Source organism: Meles meles, chromosome X (assembly GCF_922984935.1).
Source record: "Meles meles chromosome X, mMelMel3.1 paternal haplotype, whole genome shotgun sequence".
Classification (NCBI taxonomy): domain Eukaryota; kingdom Metazoa; phylum Chordata; class Mammalia; order Carnivora; family Mustelidae; genus Meles; species Meles meles.
The window spans coordinates 83,795,302-83,815,773 of NC_060087.1; the positions used below are offsets into that span (position 1 = coordinate 83,795,302).

General features: G+C 43.1%; 1 protein-coding gene across 5 annotated transcripts; it reads right to left on the reverse strand.

Moving 5' to 3' along the window:
- Nucleotides 1-6,293: 6,293 nt before the first annotated feature.
- ARMCX2 (armadillo repeat containing X-linked 2) lies at nt 6,294-10,765 on the reverse strand. 5 transcript variants are annotated; one of them, XM_045994448.1, is made up of 4 exons: nt 10,686-10,765; nt 9,401-9,464; nt 9,011-9,083; nt 6,294-8,673 (listed from the first exon to the last, which is right to left on the reverse strand). In XM_045994448.1, the coding sequence occupies exon 4, from the start codon at nt 8,542-8,544 to the stop codon at nt 6,712-6,714; it is 1,833 nt and encodes a 610-aa protein (XP_045850404.1). In that variant the 5' UTR covers nt 8,545-8,673; nt 9,011-9,083; nt 9,401-9,464; nt 10,686-10,765; the 3' UTR covers nt 6,294-6,711. The 5 variants fall into 5 exon arrangements, with proteins under 5 accessions (XP_045850404.1, XP_045850405.1, XP_045850402.1 ...); XM_045994449.1 differs by lacking the exon at nt 10,686-10,765 and adding an exon at nt 10,546-10,650; XM_045994446.1 differs by lacking the exon at nt 9,011-9,083.
- Between the last annotated feature and the right edge of the window lie 9,707 nt (nt 10,766-20,472).

A 20,472-nucleotide genomic window follows, 5' to 3' on the forward strand; every position in this document is an offset into this window, starting at 1 on the left:
CTTTAATTCTTTTTGTTCTGATATTGCAGTATCACCATCAGACCTAAGGTGTTTTCATATTTCAAAGTGTGAGCCTCAGTGAGAAATATGAGACAAATTGTTATTTATTTTCTTACAAGCAGGGCTTACTGTGAGCTATTTTTTAAAGACCTAGAAAGGCTCAGGATTTTCCAGATCATGTATTTTGGTTACCAGTGTTCCCAGTTTCGCTGAAGAAATGTGGTAAAGTGGTGAATTCGACTGATATTACATTGAAGTAAGAGACCAATTTTAGTGCCTTCTTAGCGCAGTAGACAGTCTCATAATAGACCAATTTCTAAACTCATTCTTCGAGTTGTCTTGGCCTTCGGCTTTAAGTGGAAGGAGATTCTTGTAGTAGAATTTTGTAATGGCTCTATTTTGTCTTTTACATTGAATCAGGTATTCCATAATTTCGTCTACTCATTGTCTCACTAGAAGTTGCTCAGCATCCTTAGAAACAAATACCTGATCCCACCTAATTCCTTTTCTCCATGAGGTCATCCTCTAGGAACAACTACCTTGTCACATAGAACCCATTATAAGAGGGACAGCGCTCAGTCAATTGTAGCCTATTAGTTTTCAATCCCAGATTGTGGAGGGAAGTCTCATTTGTACTATTCCCATCTCAACCCACATATCCCATGTTTTCTCGAGACTCTGTCCTTAACTACCCTATTTCTGGCTTACTTTTTGTCTGTAGCCACTTGCTTAAGCACACAAAAGGAATAAAAGGAAAGATACTGTGATATATCTTACAAGTAGTGGAAAAACTGAATAATAAGTGCAGCTCTAGGGATTCAAAAAGCAGTAGTTTGTTATCATTTCAACTTTGTGCTCTACCACTAAAATAACAGCAATGTATTCTCAGTCCTTGTATTTATCAAGTCATATTATTAAAGAAAAAGAACGTGATCACTTCATGATCCAACTGTTTACGCAGACCAATTTATCAGAGCAAGGAAGTCAGGACTATTCATTGCTAACATGGTTGTGAGGATTGTCCCACTTCACCCATGCCCTGGACGCACAATGTAAAAGGTACAAACCATAGTACAGAATGTCTAAGGAATGTTTCACTAGTCACATTTAGGAATAACAGAACAGTATATAGCTGGTGCTTAATTCCTGGTACCTATTATTGTTTTGTGACTCTTTGTTATAGTAAGATAAACCTTATAAAATAACTACTCTCTTTTTAAATTTTTTAAAAGATTTTATTTATTTATTTGACAAAGAGAGATCACAAGTAGGCAGAGGCAGGCAGAGAGAGAGGGGGAAGTAGGCTCCCCATGCAGGGCTCCATCCCAGGACCCTGAGATCATGACCTGAGCCGAAGGCAGAGGCTTATCCCACTTAGCCACCCAGGCGCCCCTCAAATAACTACTCTTAAGACTCAGCCACACCTGGACTATGCTGTTGATCTTTCACATAGAATGTGATTTAAGATGCAAAACCTCAGACTTCAGGAAATGAAATATTTTCCTATTGTGTGATTCTTAGCTTATTTGTAAGGCCAGATTTTCATGTCTCTGTGCAGGAATAGGTTTCATCTGGAGTGGATGGAAGTTTCCACTGTTAATCAGAGCAAATGAAGGTGGGTGGTTTACCCTAATAGCCAGAACCGAGCCAAGAGATGCTAATGCGCCTATCTTCAGTATATGAGGTCAGATACCACCTATAACTCACCCAGAAGAATACATTACTGTTCCAGGATTGACATCTGTTTTTCAATTTTTTAAAAAGATTTCATTTACTTATTTGACAGAGAGAGAGAGAGGGATCACAAGTAGGCAGAGAGGCAGGCGGGGGGGGGGGAGCAGGCTCCCCTCTCTCTGCTGAGCAGAGAGCCCAATGTGGGGCTCGATCCCAGGAACCAGGGATCATGACCTGAGCCGAAGGCAGAGGATCAACCCACTGAGCCACCCAGGCACCCCTTTTTAAAATTTTTAAAGGATATTTATTTTCTCACCATAGCACACACCCTCCCCAACGTCCATCTTTTTCAGATTCTCCTTACTAAGGGTTCAAACAATCTTGGGTCTATCCTTACACAGGGTCACCTTGTTACTAACAGCAATGATATTCTTTATTAAATGGCCATGGGTTTGATGTCATATGGATTACACTGGTCATAGTAAAACCAAGGAAAATCAACCAATTGAAACCTGGAGTCCTCCATCATTTCTCTTCTAGAGGGAGAAAAAAAAGCCTTTCCCCCATTATCAGTATCACTACTGATTTCTTCAGAAACTCCTTGAAAATTCTGATTTTGTTTGAAAGTTTTATTGTTGGTGACAAATACAGTCAGCTGTTTTCCTTGAGGGTCCACACATTTTTAAAAAGATTTATTTATTTATTTATTTATTTATTTGAGAGAGAGAGTGAGAGAGAGAGAGAAGGGAGAGGAGCAGAGGGAGAGGAGCAGAGGGAGAGGGAGAGAGAGAATCTCAAGCAGACTCCTTACGAGTGCAGATCCCCATGCAGACCTTGATCCCACAACCCTGAGATTATGACCTGAGCCAAAATCAAGAGTCAGAAGCTTAACCAACTGAGCCCCTCAGGTGCCCCTCACACATTCAATTTTAAGAAAACGTGTGCCCAATATCCAAGTCTGAAAAACCAGAGTTTTTCTGCCAGTCACTCTTCCAAGTAAAAATGGTGCTCCATATAAAAAAGCAGCTCATTCAGGGCATAAATCAAATGATCATGCAAATATATTTTTCAAGCCGTTGTTTTTAAGTTGTGTAGCAGAAGTTCTTTGTGCACACTTCCCATTTTGTCACACAGAATATTAAAAAAGCATGCAGTGGGGCACCTGGGTGGCTCAGTCGTTAAGCATCAGGTCATGATCCCAGGATCCCAGAACGGAGCCCCACATCAGGCTCCCTGCTCAGCTGGAAGCCTGCTTCTCCCTCTTCCACTCCCCCTGATTGTGTTCCCTCTCTCGCTGCCTCTCTTTCTAATAAATAAAAATCTTTGAAAAAAAAAAGCATGCACTCAAATTTTTATTTTTTAATTAAATTTTTATTATTTAATAAAAATAATAATTTTATTATAAATAAGGACTCTTTTCATGACATTTTTAAATGAATCTAGATTTAAATTTCTTTTTGCATGTGTGGCTGTAAAAAAAAGTCAATCACCTCTAGTACAGTTTGGCTAAGCTAAGGCTCCAGCAGTTTTACCCACCATGACTTTTGCAGCATTAATGTAAATGTCAACCTAGTGAAAAATAGTAAATACCATGTTAAATTGTTTTGAAAATAATTTTGACCTTACCTTTCCAGGGATCTGCAATGGTCTGTGAATATGCTGAGAACTTCTGATGTATGATATGATTCTGATTCTGTGTAAGGAATACACAGAGAGGATATGAACATCTGAAAGAATTTACTTAACTTTCAGTTGCGGGAGCCTTTTTTAGACTGATGCCACACTCTTATATATGGTGAAAGTTTTGTCATGCCAACAGAATAGAAGCACATTGCAGATTTTAATAGTTGCATAACATTTTACTGTATGGACATACTGTCTATTGGTTAGCCAGTTCCACAGTGTTAGACATTGAAGTTGCTTCTAATTCCCTCTTCCCCTTAGAAACAGTGCTGAAATGAACATCCCTTGTGTATATCTCTGTGTAAAATTATTTGATTATTTCCTTAGGAAAAAAATCCTACAGGTGGAATACTTGTCTGAAAGTAAGTACATCTTTATAGCTTCTTTTTCCTTTTTTTTTTTTTTTGGTTTGATTTCAAGTTTTTATTTAGATTCTAGTTAGTTAGCATATATGGTAAAATTGGTTTTAGGTGTAGGATTTAGTGATTCATCACTTATACATAACACCCAGTGCTAAACACAAAACATGCTCTCCTTAATACCTGTCCCCATTTAGCCCATTCCCTGCCACCTCCCTCTATCAACCCTCAAGTTTGTTCTTTATCATTAAGAACCTGTTTTATGGTTTGCCTCTTTTTCTCCCCATATGTTCATCTGGTTTGTTTCTTAAATTCCACATATGAATGAAATCATATGGTATTTGTCTTTCTCTGACTGACCTATTTCATTTAGCATAATATGGTCTAGCTCCATCCACATCATTGCAAATGACAAGATTTCATGCTTTTTGATGGTTAAGTAATATTGTATGCGTGTGTGTATATATACAATATATATGTGTATATATACATATACACACACACATATACTTTCTTCTTTATCCATTCATCAGTGTCGATGGACATTTGGGCTCTTTCCATAGTTAGCTATTGTAGATAATGCTGCTACAAACATCAGGGTTCATATAATCCTTAGATCAGTATTTTTGTATTCTTTCAGTAAGTACCTAGTACTGCAATTGCTGGGTCATAGGGTGGCTTTATTTTTAACTTTTTAAGGAACTTCCATACTGTTTTTCCAGAGTGGCTGCTCCAGGTTGCTTTCCCACCAACAGTGGAAGAGGGCTCCCCTTTCTCTTCATCCTCTCCAACATCTGTTGTTTCCTGTGTTGTTAATTTTAACCATTCTGACAGGTGTGAAGTGGTATCTTATTGTGGTTTTTATTTGTATTGCCTTGATGATAAATGATGTTGAGCATATTTTCATATGTGTGTTGGCCATCTGGATGTCTTCTTTGAAAAAAATGTCTATTCATGTCTTCTGTCTATTTCTTAATTGGGCTATTTATTTTGGGGGTGTTAAGTTTGATAAGTGCTTTACTAACCCTTTATCAGGTATGTCGTTTGCTAATATCTTCTCCCATTCCATAGGTTGTCCTTCAGTTTTGTTGATTGTTTCCTTATTTTGACAAAGTCCCAGTAGTTCATTTTTGCTTTTGTTTCCCTTGCCTCCTGAGATATGCCTAGTAAGGAGTTGCTGTGGCCCAGGTAAAAGAGGTTGCTGCCTATTTTCTCCTAACATCTTTATAGCTTCTTATGCAGATTATCAAATTGCCTTCCAGAGAAATTGTACCAATATATAATACCCATCTTTCCCTTTTCTATGTAACCCCCTCCCAGGAGTCCTTATCTCTATCCTTGCCTCATGTCACCATACACTTGCATAAAAATGATTGTTCTGTGAGAGGTGTCAGGAAAGCAGGCTGGGTTTGAAGAATCTCTGGGACCTTCCCCATTTTCTACTTTCATTGCTTTGGTGGGTCAGGGAGGAGAACAAAGAAGATGCATCGGCTCTTAAATGAATTTAAGGGTGGGGGTGGGCTTCCCATAAAGGCTTCACCACTCCTCCTCTTCTAAGAGAAGACAGAGCTAGATATCTAACCCTAGGGGAAAAAACCACTCTTTGCACTGAATTATTCTTTCTGTCACAATGCTTTGTCTCATCATTAGAAATGATAACTCACTTTGGCATTTCATGGTCACCAGAACTGCCCAAGAAAGAGGGCTTTCTTTGTTAGGAACTGCATCAGCTCGTACAATTCTCCATCTTTGTCAACCTACTGCCAAGTCAGGCAGTAGAGCTAGGTCTTTTTCTTTTTTTGGTAAACATCTGTTTTGCCCACCATTCCTTGACAATTCTTATAAGGTGGTGACTACCATCTTATTTCACCCTTTACCATCTCATTTTTGGTTTATCATAACTTTTAACAACATTCTCATTCCAGTCTTTTTAAAAAAGGTTTTATTTATTTATGATAGAGAGCATGAGTGGAGGGTAGGGGGCGGGTTGTGGGATAAGCAGGCTCCCCACTGAGCAGGGAGCCCAATTCAATTAGAGGCTCAATCCCAGGACCCTGGGATCATGACCTGAGCTGATGTCATGACCGAGTCAACCAGGTGCCCCTCATTTCCAGTCTTGATGCCTAACCCCATCCCAGCTCCAATCCATTTTGCACACTGCCACCAGATTATTTTTCCCTTTGTCAAAAATGTCTAGTAACTCTCAGGATATGACAGGGTATTTCAATCTCAGCTAGGGGTTTGGGATCTCCCCCCAAATTTCCTCACCTTTGATTTCCATCCTTTTCTCTCATCACTTCTCTTCCCACAGCTTCAATTTCAGGCAAATTGGTTACCTTCTTATCATAGGAACAGATTTCCCACCTCATGACTATCTTCAAACTATTTTCCTCACCTGAAATGCTCTTCTGTGTTTTCTCATGCTGTCCTTTCAGAGCCCAGCTTAAAGCTTTCTAGCAACTTCGTCATTTAATCAGACAGCACATATTTGACTGTGAACATTGCCCAGGTGCTATTAGTCATCCTTTTGCATTTATGTACCTTATCTCACCAGCTAGATTTAAAAACATGAGAACATTTTTTTTTTGTCAGTCAAAACATACAACTTTATTGATGATACACAAATGAAGTCTTTGGTGGATAAATTCAAGTCAAAACAAAGGACAGAAGTGTAGGCTATTTATGATGGACAGGTTCACTGTCAATTCACATAGAGGAACCAGTAAAAATATTTCCATTCAAGCAGCACGATTAAAGTCACAAACGCGTTTTCAGTACAAGAGGACTATTTATTTGGTATTCATAAAATGGTTCAGCTTCAAGCTGGAGACTGTCACAGATAACATCATTCTGGATGATACATTATTCAAAACTGGCAGCTGAAAGAATCCCTTTAGTACATGGACAAGTGGAAAAGCAGTAACTTTCAATTTTCATTGCTTCCAGATTGGAAAATCAAGAAATTTCTTCAAGTCTTTTGAGAACACATAGCCAATCAGAATTTGTCCACTAGTTTTATAACTTTTACTTTCACCAAGAGGTCATGGTGATCGGCTAAGGCTCGAATTTTCTTAACGCACACTCCAGATGTAGTGCATAAGTAAAAAAGGGAACCTTTATTGAATTCTCTGTAGTTGAATACTTCTGCTCTGAGATTGTCATAGATGATCTCAAACAGAGTAAGGGCATTAATAAGAATTTCTGATTCCACATAAGAATTATAAAGGGAACTAAAGGATGATGGCACTTGGGTGCTAAGCAGTTTTTTTAACATATCTGGATTTTCAGCAAAATTTGAAAGTATTTTCAAAATCTCAACCTTGATTTTTCCACCTCCCTGAGATAACAAACGGAAAAAGTTTGCAATGGAGTTGACAAGCAGGTGCTGGTAGTCATTGGTAATTGTCATGTTTGTTAAAAATTTTAGTCCGACTACCTGTACTGCTGAGTTCAAGTTAGAGGCCATGATATCATCCATTACTTTATTCATGTATACCTGAAGTCGGCCCTGATTTTCATAGTTCTCACTCAGGTTATTCATGGCCATTAAGGCTTTTTCCTTAATGTGGGGATCGGTTTTGTTGATCATGTTTGCAATAATTGGGAGGCCTCCCAATTTGCGAATTGTGTCTTGGTTGCATGAATAATTGGCATTGTTGCTCAGAGTGAGCAAAGCTACCTGTTGGATGAAAGGATCATCAGATTTCTGAAGCAAAGCAAGGACCTTCCTGAGGTCTCGGACACCGAGAATCTCATCTATTTCATAAGGAAAGGGCCGCTTCTGCATGGGAACAGGTCTCCTCCCCCCTCTCCCTCTCTGCTGGGTTTCAGGCTCAGAGTCTGACTCGGACTCTGTGTCAGTCCACCCGGACTCCCCTTCCTCAGAATCAGGGACCTCTGCCAGGAAAGCCTGTCCCCCATTAGCAGAGGCTGCAGCAGCTGCCGCAGCCCCATCCCCAGGGCGGAAGCCCAGCCCCAGTTCATCTACTTCCACCTTGTTTTTCTTGCCCTTCCCCTTGCCCCCAGTCCGAGACCTGGTACCCTTGGCTCCACCTTTGGGTACAGCTCCAGCTGCTAACCCGGCCTTTGGTATAGCGCCGGTATGAGCCCCAGGCGTTGCTTTCTTGGAGGGTGCTGCTGTTCTGGGGGATCCTGAAGTCCCAGGAGCCTCTGCAGCCTCAGTAGGCACTGTTGCCCCAGAAGGCACTGGTGCGGCAGGAGGCATTGTGGGTACAGAAGCCTCCGCAGCCTCTGTAGGTGCTGCCTCCTCGGTAGGCGCTGGTACCCTGGGAGGCACCATGGGCACCCCGGGAGCCTCTACTGTGCCAGGGGCTTCTGGCGACTTGGGAGCCCTTGCCACTGTGGGGGACTCTGCAGCCACGGAAGCCTCTGCCTCCCCGGGGGGTGGTGCCATTGAGGAAGGCGCTGTGGCCCCTGCAACTGGTTCAGCCTTAGACCCAAACCCTGCCCCTTCTGCCTCCTGGACCTGATTTCCTGCCCCACTCTGAGCCTCAGCGCTGGCTGCAGCTGGGGCCACTGTCTCATCTCCAGCTGCTTCCAGAGCAGAAGCTTCATCCTGGGCCCTGTCCTCTGTCCGAGTGCGGACTGGGGTTGGAGGACCGAATCCAGGCCCGAGGTCAATTGTGAATCCGGCCCTTGGTCCGGCTCTAGCCCTGGCTCCATTCCCAGCCACAGCCCTTGTCTTGGGCTTGGCCATTCTCTTCTTTGTCTGGTTTCTTCCTCTGGCATATCTGTAGACACAGTACCAGGCACTAGCCCCAATCACTATCCCGGCGGCGACACAGCCAGCATCTCGAACTCGGCTCATGGTGCAGCTGGAGTAGTTCTCTGATCCAGGGTGTGGAACTGGCTTTCCTAAATGGGATGTGTGCACGTCTCGGCGAGGCACTTCTGCTCAGGCTCACAGGTTTTCCCCAGGCTGCAAGCAGAGCAGGACCTGGGACAAAGGACAGAAATGAAACCTAAGGCTCTGGCTCACTTTGTGCTTAACCAAGCCTACACAGAGGAGAGCTTGGAAACATAATGCTTGGTGCATGGGCTAGTACCCAGACACAGGACCCAGGTTGTCTAAGCTTTCCTACACCTTCATCCCTAGCTGGCCCTACCCAATGCCAACACACAATTTCCCAGCACCTAAATGGGGGATGAGAGGCAGTATGGACACTAGGAAAGCTGGTGGAGAGCAGGAAAAACAGTAAAGACCCCAGATGCTGCTCTGATCCCCCCTCAGTCATGCCCAAGGATTCCCAGATGGTGCTCATGCATATACCGACCTGCTGGGAACACGGGCAGCTTACTTTTTTCCACCAAGCTTGTACTTGTGCAGGGCCTCACATTGAGGCAGACCTGCAGAGAGAGCCCAGAAGGGTGTTTTGGGGTCGTTGATAGATGGATTCCATTTCCTGCGCTGATTTGAATCCTTGTGGGTGAAGTTTTCTGTCTCAGGGATCCTCTTCCCCTCCTTAACCCTTCCTCCTCAAACCATTAATTAAGAAGGCAGATGCCACACCCCTTTCTCTGCACCAAAAAGGACAGGCCCAAGGCAAGGGTGTCTCCCCACAGAGGGAGATGGGGGAAGAGAAGCCTCTGGCCCCAGGCTCTGCTCTGGTTTCTGCCATACCCACACCAGGGGTTCCCAGACAATTCCCACTCTCCACACTGACCTCCAGGGATTCAGGGCTGTTTCCTCTTCGTTCAGTTCAATGAAAGCTTCATCCTAAGGACAGACTGAAGGGCAGAAATACAGACACCAGAGGTTGGAGACTGAGCCCAGTGTTTGGAGACCCAGGCCACAAGTCCCCATAATTGCCTTCTGGCATTCGCGTAGCGTAGAACGACAACCTCTCAATTCCCTCAACTCTTCTTACCCCTCCCATCCCACACCAATCTCCCCCCTCCTGCGCAGACTCCCCAGGCACACAACCACTCCTTCCTTTTGCCCCGCCCCACCCGTCCGCCATTTCTCCGGGACATACAGCCACACCCCTTCTACTGCACCCAGGCGGGAGGGGGCGGGGCGAGGGTGCAGCAAAAACTGGATGGGACGCGGGATGAGGGCTCACTGCCAAACAATCTGGTGTCTTCCTCTCATGATCACCTGTCCTTCAGTCCCCAGCCCCCCGACGTAGCATAAGCCTGCAGATCAGGGGCCCCGATGTCTGACCTTTCGATTTGAGGGTCGTGATTTTCCACTGTTTCTCCGTTCTGGGCTCCGCCTCCCACCCGCCCCCCCCCCCCATCCTCTAATAACCGCCCTGCCTCCCTCCTGCGTACCGGAACTCCCTTTCCAGGACTCAATAAACGGGGGTGAAGGGCTGTGTGGGTTGGGGGTGTCTGGAAAGCAGTCTGGGAGTTAGCACAGAGGTTTAATACCAGATTCTCTCAGGGTCCCCCCTTCCTGTGAAGTCAAGACAGCGCCAAACCCGCCATCTCCCCTACAGAGGCTGGCACACCCATTTTCCAGCACCCCCAAAGGACCGGGGACAGGCCGGGGGGAGGGGCGGGGGAGGGGAAAGTGGAGGGCGTAGTCGGGGGAGGTATCTGCAAAGTGAGGGTGAGAGTGAACGGGCCAGGCCGGCTTGTTTCCAATTGCGTCCCCTCCGGTCACCCTTGCCCAATCACCCCGCTGGCCTTATATGCGCTGCCACGTTTATTTCTCTCCCCCCTCCTCTCAAAACAGGACGGGATGTGGGGTGCGGGGCCGAAGTGTCAAACACAAAACCAGAAAACAGTGGGAGAGGAAGTAAGCAGATTCTCCGCAAGTATATCAGTCTTTAGGTTCCCCCCTCCCCCTCTTCCCGCCGCCTACCAAAATGAGCTGCGACTGAGCGCGGGGATCGGGAAAGCTGGCCAGGAGCAGGCGAGGCAGAGGCACCCGCGGCCTCAGACGCCCGCCTCTCTGAGCTACCCCTTTCAGGAGTGCCAGGCTATGTCCACCCTCACACCCACCTGCCCGGATCTGGGGGAATTTTCTCCTCCTCCTCCTCGCCTGGGTTAAACGCACGGCAGTGCGCGGCGCAAGAGAGTTGGTACCCAGAGGAGGACGGAGGACGGCAGTCAGGGCCTTAAGTACCTTTGCCCACGTCAGCTCCTGGTCACGTGAGGGCTGCATCGCCAGTAAGCGTGGGTCCCCAATTTCCACTCCTGCCGAGAGCATGAGCCCCCTCTTTTAGCCCCACTCCTACCTCACCCCACCACATCAGGTCCTGTCACTCTTTTTTTTTTTTTTGTCTTTGTAGTCCCAGGGGCCAAAAGTAGCCTCTTCTCCCTGTGTTAGAATTTGCCTTTTTCTAGATTCCGGGGATGGGATGCATCTTCTTGGAGGGCTACTGGCAAGATTTACTTGTGTGTGTTGTGTTGGGGAATTATTTCATTCCTTCGTAGGCAACTGGACACTCCCTCCTCGTTCCACTTTCGATCCCCCATCCACTGGTGCCACCGTTTCCCTTGCAGTCGGGCCCCTGTTCCAGCATAAGTAAGAGGCAGAGTGTCAGAAAGGAGACAAGGAGTGGGAATGGGTTCTGTATTTTTGTAACATTCTTCTGATTTGTTTTTAAAGCGATCACCACTCTTTATTAATACAGTAAGAAAATACCACAGCGCGGGAAGCAGCAACAAAAAAGAGCTGCATGATTTATAGAGATTTCCCACTAATATTTGAAGGCACCATTAATTTTAGTTAATTTTTACGACACAGAAAATGAATTCTATTGACCACATAGGAAATAGTTTTCAAAACATGTTAAGGTATTTGAACGTCTAAAAATGGAATTTTCCTCAACTAGATAAGCATGTTTTAATGTGATCTGTAAATCGATCCATGGAGAGATGTTAGGTTGTCCAGTCTTATATTTTGGACAAATAATATCCTACTTTTTCTCCTTCTGGGACAGCTTTTCAGTTGGATAAATAAATGATCCTGTCTTGTTCTGTTAGAGAAACATTTATTTGATGTTCCTAAACCATTGCTGACTGCTGTGTGAACCTCCTGTAATTTGATGGCTGTAACCACGACAGTTTTGAACACCTGTCCCAGGATTAGGTTCCACTTTCATTCAGCTCTGGGCAAAAGGAAGAGCTGTTAGGCTGAGGAAAGGAAAAAGTGAGGGATGCAGAGATGGCCAAATTCCCCCTATTTTGTCAAGGGTGGGGAAGGTGCTGACCCTATACCTCCTCTCATATCCCTGAGCCTCTTGTTCCCTGCATTCAGCCACTTGATTCTATCTCTGGCTCTAAAAGTACACAGGGACTGGTGACCAAGGTGGTAAATACCACCTTTACTCAGGGGACCAACTTGAGTAACTATCTTTGGCTTCTTCCCTTTCTCCCTCCCTCCCCCAAATTCCCACAGTTGTAACTCAGGGATGCCTAGGAGGGACTGCTGCTCCCACAGAGCCCTGCAGCTGTGGGTTCCCATGAAGAAGAAGTGATTGTGGCTGGCAGACACACCCAGATCGGCCTGCTTTGCCCTCTCTCATGGTGCCTTAGTTAACAGGGCTCCTTAACACTGCTGCTACCACCTGGCTGGAGGGGTGCAGCCAGCTGGGCCTTTTACCTCTGGCCTCCTTGCCACAGAGCACCCAGGGAGAACCTGGTCTTGCTGCAGGGTCACTGTCTGCAGCCCACACCCACTTTGCTGCCCCCTCAGCCAAATGTGTGCCTGGACCGCAGGGAGTCTCCCCACTGACCATACCAATTAACCTAGAGTGGGCTTTGTCAACTGACCACTTCTGTGCTTTACCTGAAATTGAACACAAGGTTTTGTTTGTGAATGTATGTGTGGTTAAGTGCATTTTTTTGGGGGGATACAGGTCACTGACCTCATCAATTTCTAAGAGGGGCTTTGCTCCCCTAAATATTAAGAACTGGTACAATGGCCTAGAGAGTGTTACATATAATAATCCAGATTCGGAAACTTGTTTTTTTCTTTTCTGGTGAAAAAAGGTAACATATTAATGGTTAAAAATATTCAGAATAATAAAGAAATATATGAAGTATAAAATATCGTTTCTGTTCTCAGCCACTGCTAACAATTTCCATTGTCCTTTTTATGCACATATAAGTAGATGCATTTGTGGTTATTAATCAAGTTCCAGATTGAGCAACAGTAAAAACATAATAAGCATTTGGAATTTGTATTGTAATTGTAGTAAGTCTGCAAATTACTTTGAAGAACATTAACATCTTAAAATTGAGACTTCCCCTCCAGGAATATGGTATGTCTCCATTTTGTTCAGATCTATTTTTATGTTTGTTAATCAAATTTCATAATTTTCTTCACCTAAATAATTCCTATTACTTGTTAGGTTTTTCCTAGGTGTTTAGTAGTCTTTGTTCCTGAAATGCTGTTCTTTCTCCAGTTATAATTTCTGATAGAGAATTTTCTGCTTAAGGAACATGTTCTACTATTATATATATTTATTTTGTATCTGCTAATTTTTGTGTTCTATCTTATTAATTCCAATAGTTTTCACGTGATACTTTGGTTTTTCCAGGTATTTATACATGATCATCTGCAAATGATGATTTTCCCCCCATTTCTCCCTTTCCAATGCTTATACCCTTTTTCTTTTCTTTTCTGCATGTGTTACATTGATCAGAACCTCCAGAACTGTGTTGAGTAATGCGGTGCCTGAGAGCCTCCTGATCTTATTCTTGAAGAAAATGGGAATGCCTTTTTTGTTTCATCATTTAGTGTAACTTTTGCTGTTTCTGACATAGACTCTCTTTTTAAATTTTTCTTTTTTTTAACATGTATGAAGAAATGTTTTAATGAGTGAGGAGAGCTCTTACAAAATTTTTCAGGTTGACAAATTTGCATAAAATTAAATTACTAAAGCCTCATAGAACATTTGAAAAATACAAAAAAATAGAGACAGAAATTAATATTCCCCATAAAACTTCCATGTAGAGATTGCCACATATTGATGTTTTCATATCCAAGCTTTTCTCCATGCATTAAATAATTGCATCATTGAGTTCCAAGTTTCTGATAGTTTCTGATTATGAAAATACTTGCTCATTGTAAACATGCAGAAAAAGATAGATTAGGAAAAGACAAATTACTTATGGCCTTACTACCCGAAGTGCCTCCAACAGGGTTCTCAATGGCAAAAAGCAAAAAGTGGTACTGGTTAGGGAGAAAAGGACATAGCTGGAAAGACAGGAAATAGGATACATTGTCAATAAGGAGTTGTATTTACCAGGGTCATTCTCTCCCTTTTTCAAGGTTATTTTCACTTATGTTTACAAGTACTGAAAAAAAAAAGGCAATACAAAGAAATAATGTCACTGAGTGGAGCCAAGTCATGAGTTCTGTGGTCTTGGTAGCCCATAAGGAATGAAGAATCCGCCAGGTCAGAAGTTCCTCTGATATATTCTTTATCAGGATAAGGGTATTTTCTTTTATATCTGATTTAATATAACCAAGAATGATTTTTTAAATTATACACAATTCTTTACTGCATAAACTTAGTTTCCTCCTGTTCCTATTTTGGTAACACTTTTTAAATATTCAGAAATGGCTAAGTTTTTCAAATACTTTAATTGAAAGGTTTCTTTTCTCCCTTGTTGCTGTTGCAATGAATGATTTAGATTGACTGGGTTCCCTGCCACTCTAGTCTCTGTATAGTCTATTCTCAACAGATCCCTCAAGTTCAAACTCCACTCTTCCCCCACCTCCACCTCCCCAGATGTTTAAATGCAAGTGTGCTTACTCTAACTTGTAGAATCTTACTCTCTTCAGCCTTATTAACTCTTTGCTTCATCTTCTGTTATTCTCTCTCTAGCTCAGCCATCCTTATTTCCTTGATGTTCTTGGAATATACAGGGCTTGTTGCCTTCACAGAGCATTTTCTTTTCCTTGCTCTCCTGCCTAGGATATTCTTACCCAAAATATCACCATACTTAGATTACTCATTGAATTCAGGTCTTTACTCAAAGGTTATCTTCCTAGTGATTCCTTCTTGAGTCACACTATCTAAACGTTCAACCCATCTGAACTTTTCATATCTTTCTTTCTTGCCTTTAATTTTTCTCTTTTTAGTAAGTATGATTAACAATATACTATATATTTTGTTTATTTATCTTGTTTGTTGTTTGTCTCTCTGACTACAATGTAAGAGCCATGAGATTAGAGACTGAGGTCTGTTTTATTCACTGCTGTAACCACATCATCAAGAACAATGCATGGCATGTAGTAGGTGCTCAGTAAATGTGTTGAATAAATGAATGAATGGCTTTCCAATATTGAACAACTCTCTTGCATTCCAGAAATAAAGCCTACTTGGTTCTACCATATTAGTAGATTTGTAAACCCTGATAATTGATTTGCTAAACAGGATCTTGACATGTGACAAAATGTAGAAGATGTAGAAGAAATTAAGATTGATTTGAGTGGCATGTACAAAACTCATTATGCAGTAAGTGTGATTGTTTATGATAAATGTCATCTTTAAGTGAATCTTTGTTTCTTAAATTAATAAAGTTCTATCATATTTTCTGATAATAAAAAAGATGCATACTTAGTGTTTAAAAAAAGGAACAGAATATTGCTAACAAGAAAATAACAAAATTCACTTTTTCTTTCTGCTCCCTTTCCTGACATCCCTTCCCCCATTCCCATTTCCAAGTATTTTCAGGATTACAGACAAGAACCTTAGGGATTCCAAAGAAACAAGGTGGAGGGAGCAGAGAAAAGGGTGGGACCATTCCTCCAGAGAAGCAGTAGAATTGTCCAGTAGCAGAGGAGAAGATGCTGCCCCTTAGAGTAATTAGAAAGACAACATATTTTTTTGGCTGTGCAAAGACCGAAAAAAGCGACCGTTTCGACCGTTGCTGACAGCGCGGTGGTGGTGGGGAAGGGGCGGGTCGCCCGCCTCTTTCCTAATAATAAGAGGGGAAATTTGGGACCCGAACTCATCAGTGACGTGGCCTCACGTGACCAGAAGCCTACGTACTGAAGTCTTGGTCCAGACAGCGGTTCCGTTCAGGTAACCAGGTCCCTATTTCCCTGGAGGTGCCATGATTGTGGGCAAGCACGGGGGAGGAAGAGGAGAGGAAACCGTTCCTGATTCCTGTATGTCGTATGGGTGTTGATTGAAGACTCCTGGAGTGAGGGTGGAGGGTAGCAGAACAATCGCTGACTTTGGAGGCGCTTCTGTGTTTCCCCATGGGGACACCCCAACTCAGCGTCTTTTTTCAGCTTTGTAAAAGGCAGGGCCATATCAGCAGCCGAAATGGTTGGCTTAGGTGACTGGAGAGGCAGAAGGGAGGAAGCTGTTTTCAGGGAGCAGAGAGATGGGGGAAATGTGAGGTGGGAGACAGGTCTGACAGCCTGGATCTGGAATGGGAAGGTCCAGGCGTGGACCCACATTCCGGTGTTGATGCATCCACTGGAGCCTTGAGTCCCCACATCTCCTGTTCCTGTCTGCTTGTGACTTTGGTCTGTCTGTGTCTGTTGGTCCATCCATTAGTGGTGGAGTGGGGATGCAACAGAAGAAGCCCAGCACCTCATTTCTTTTTTCCCTCCTCCTCAAACAACCATGCCCCTTAGATTGATTCCACTTGACTGTTGTTCCAGATTCCCCGCTCCAATGCGTTCCCACTAGCCTGGGAGAGACCCCTGAGATATTCGCAGTAGCGTGGTCTGGGCCCAGAATTTGGGCTTGATGACCTTGGGACTGGTGATTGGGGCTGGCATCTGGTACTACATATATATACCAAGTGACCTGTGGTGGAGAGCAGAACAAGAAACCAGCTGATTGAGAAGACATTAATCCTGCCTACAAAAAGTTTAGAAAGTACAGAAAACTGTAAGGAAGAAAATAAAAATAAGCCATCAAGTTACCATTCCTTGTCTTTCTCTCTGTATAAGAATGCAGATGTGTGTATTTAATACTGCATCATATTGTATATGTTATCCAGAAATTAATTCTTTTAGGTCAGAGTTCAGGGGATGTCTTTTATTAGTTAATGAAAATGCCTCACAAACATTCTGGCAATAGATTTTTTCATAATAACAAAATATAATAATCATACCTCTTCCTCTTTTGCTGACCTTTCATGTAGCAGGTATGAAACTTAGTTCTCAGACTCATGTATAAAAAAATATTAGATGTTTTCATTTTCTAAAAACATATATAGACTAAACTCTATCTACTATGGGATATCTTTCCACATTAGTTATAGAAGTGATGCCTATTATCCAAGTTTCCACGTGGGCGAGCTAGGCAGCTTCTATGCCATGCTTGGCATAGAGGACCCAGGAATTTGATGAGCCTGGAAGCCCTGGGTAAGATCCAGGTCATCAGTCTTGAGTTTCTACCCTTCTTGGGGTTGCCAGGGAGGAGGTTAGAAGTCCCATTTCCTCAGGGGACCGAAGTCCTCTCTATTTCCCCCTCCAGTGGGAGTGGGGATTTCTCTTTAGTGTGAGGGAAATTTCTCACTCTCCAAACCCTGTTACAGTGGACTTGGGATATGGGGGAAATAAAATCTGGAAAGTCCTGCCACAAAGTTACTCTGAGGCAAGGCAGTAGAGTTGACTTGACTAAGAAAGGGAAAGTGGAGAACAAAGACAGACATAGAGATGAAACATATTAATACCCTGTGTTTTAAGTGGGGTTCCATAGGAGCAGAGCCTGAGATGGGGATTCTTGTGAAAGGAGTTTACTCAGGGAGTGTTCTCAGATGAAATCTGTATGGAGATGAGGAAAGCAGCACCGAAAAGGGGAAGAAACTAGGCATAGATGTAGTTCAGCTGAAGTGTAGCCTCAGCCTGAGCTCCAGATGGCTCTGGAACATAAAGGGCACCATGGAATTGATCCACCTTGGGACAAAAGAGCAGGCTTTTATATCCACTGACTGCAAGCCAGAGCGTATGGGTGAGGTAGCATGAGGGGAGAGGGTTTTTAGCTCCTGGGCATCCTCTGATGAGGGTACAACTATGAATCCTTATCTTTTATCTTCAGAAGAGATAAGAGATGGATGTACTAGTCCAGCAAATGGAATCTAGATAGATTATCAATCATGTTTACCACCTTTACTATAACTAGCCAATCAGCATTCTTGCAATACAAAGGGGCTTCCTATCCGTGTGCTCCTCCCACTGGAAGGCTTTCACTTTGGCATTACCAGCTGTGTTGCACTCTATCAGATAATGTCCAGCTTTTCCATAAATGGAACAAAAAGAGGAGAGTGCTTGTTCTGCTCTAATCTCCTAGTGGTTGTCTCAGAGGCTCTCCCTTTCTCTCAGAGACCAGTTTTCTCTCTCTAACCTAAGAATCAAATCTTCTCATTCAATGTACGAATTTTGGAGGAGGGCTGTATGGCACACAGTTTAGCTCCTTATAAAAATATATTCTGCCTGACTGGGTGTGGTGCAAAAACAAGGAATACTGTTATGCTGAAAAGAAATTAAAAAATGTAAAAAAAAAAGAAATTAAAAATAGAGCTACTGTACGACCCTGCAATTGCCCTACTGGGTATTTACCCAAAGATACAGATGTAGTGAAAAGAAGGGCCATCTCTACACCAATGTTCATAGCAGCAATGGCCACAATCGCCAAACTGTGGAAAGAGCCAAGATGCCCTTCAACGGACAAATGAATAAGGAAGATATGGTCCATATATACAATGGAATATTATGCCTCCATCAGAAAGGATGAATACCCAACTTTTGTATCAACATGGACGGCACTGGAGGGGATTATGCTGCATGAAATAAGTCAAGCAGAGTCAATTATCATATGGTTTCAGTTACTTGTGGAGCATAAGGAATAACATAGAGGACATTGGGAGAAGGAGAGGAGAAGGGAGCTGGGGGAAATCGGAGGGGGATTTGAGAGACTGTGGACTCTGAGAAACAAACTAAGGATTTTGGAGGGGAGGGGGTAGGGAGTTGGATGAGCCTGGTGGTGGGTATTAAGGAGGGCACTTAATTGCATGGAGCACTGGGTGTGCTGCATAATTAATGAATCTTGGAACACTGAAAAAATAAAATAAAGTTTAAAAAAATATATTCTGCCTGTAATGAGATTAGATACTAATACAAAGTTTAAGGGATGTTTAGATATAGGTATGTGTAGGCTTTGGTGGGTATTAAAATTACTGCCTTACAACCCACTTCCAAATTCCTTGAAAGTAGTGAAGAAGCTGCTAAGTGCAGGTCAGGTGTTAATCACCTAGACAATCAAAGATGACCCAAGCAGAGATGGGAAGTTGTTAAGGCAAGGGGACCTTGCTATTCTGACAAATCGGTTTCTCATTAATCTAATATTCATGTGGGCCAAGGCTCTTGGGGATAGAAGTTACCTTGGAGGAATTTAAGTTTTGGGTCCTCACCTTGCTAAAACGGAAGAAAAGTGAGCCTCATTTATTTTTGTGGTTCCCTTATTCCTTGAGTGTTGTCAAAATTTGGGAGCCGGAAGTTACCTTGGAGGAATTTAAGTTTTGGGTCCTCACCTTGCTAAAACGGAAGAAAAATCAGCCTCATTTATTTTTGTGGTTCCCTTATTCCTTGAGTGTTGTCAAAATTTGGGAGCCGGAGTTTCAGAAAGGCAGGTCCAGTCCCATAGTCTGCTGAGACATATATTGTTCTAGAGCACAAACTCATTTCAGGCTTTCATGGCTCTGGTGCTTCTGCTCTATGCTAAAGGAACAGAAATCTTTGTCAAAACTGGAGCTGCAGGCACCTGGGTGGCTCAGTCGTTAAGGCATCTGCTTTCTGCTGAGGTCATGATTCCTGAGTTCTGGAATGAGTCCCATGTCAGACTCCCTGCTTGGTGGGGAGACTGCTTCTCCCTCTCCCACTCCCTCTACTTGTGTTCCCTCTTTTGCTGTCTCTCTCTGTCAAATAAATAAATAAATAAATAAATAAATAAAATCTTCAAAACAAAACTGGAGCTGCTTTGACAATGGTTCTTCTGAGGCTTGCTGCAACTTTGAGACACTGTTGGAGTAAGGCATTGGTACCTCCCTGTTCAGGAACCGCCCCAATTTTTTCATCTTCACTAACACCTTCCCAAAACAGAGGATTTTTTTTTTTGGCAAATTCTTGTGTCTATTTTATTTTTAAGATTTTATTTATTTGACAGAGAGAGACACAGTGAGAGAGGGAACACAAGCAGGAGGAGTGGGAGAGGGAGAAGCAGGTTTCCCACTGAGCAGGCAGCTTGATGCAGGGCTTAATTCCAGGACCCTGGGATCATGACCTGAGCCAAAGTCAGAGGCTCAATGACTGAGCCACCCAGGCACCCGGGTTCTTGTGTCTTTAAATGTGACTAAGTTATCTTGAGCCAGTTATCTTGCTCAATTTGACAGATGCCAGAGAGGGTAAGAAAATTAACCAGTATGCTATAGATAGTAATAGGTCATTAGGCAAACCCTTTCTCATTAAAAAAATGTATCAAGTTAAGTGAGATTAAGAGTTATTTATGGTTTGTCTCCCTCCCAATCCCATCTTGTTTCATTTATTCGATAAAAATACATTATATGTTTATTAAAAAAAAATTGGAAGGGGAGGCGAACCATAAGAGACTATGGACTCTGAAAAACAACCCGAGGGCTTTGAAGGGTAAGGGGTGGGAGGTTGGGGGAACAGGTGGTGGGAATAGGGAGGGCACGTTTTGCATGGAGCACTGGGTGTTGTGCAAAAACAATGAATACTGTTACGCTGAAAAAATAAATAAATTAAAATCTAAAGCCGGAAAAAAATGTATCAAGTTAAATTAAATAATAA

What these genes read in the sequence shown, in the direction of transcription:
- ARMCX2 (XM_045994446.1), bottom strand. Translation starts at nt 8,544, where the DNA reads ATGAGCCGAGTTCGAGATGCTGGCTGTGTCGCCGCCGGGATAGTGATT.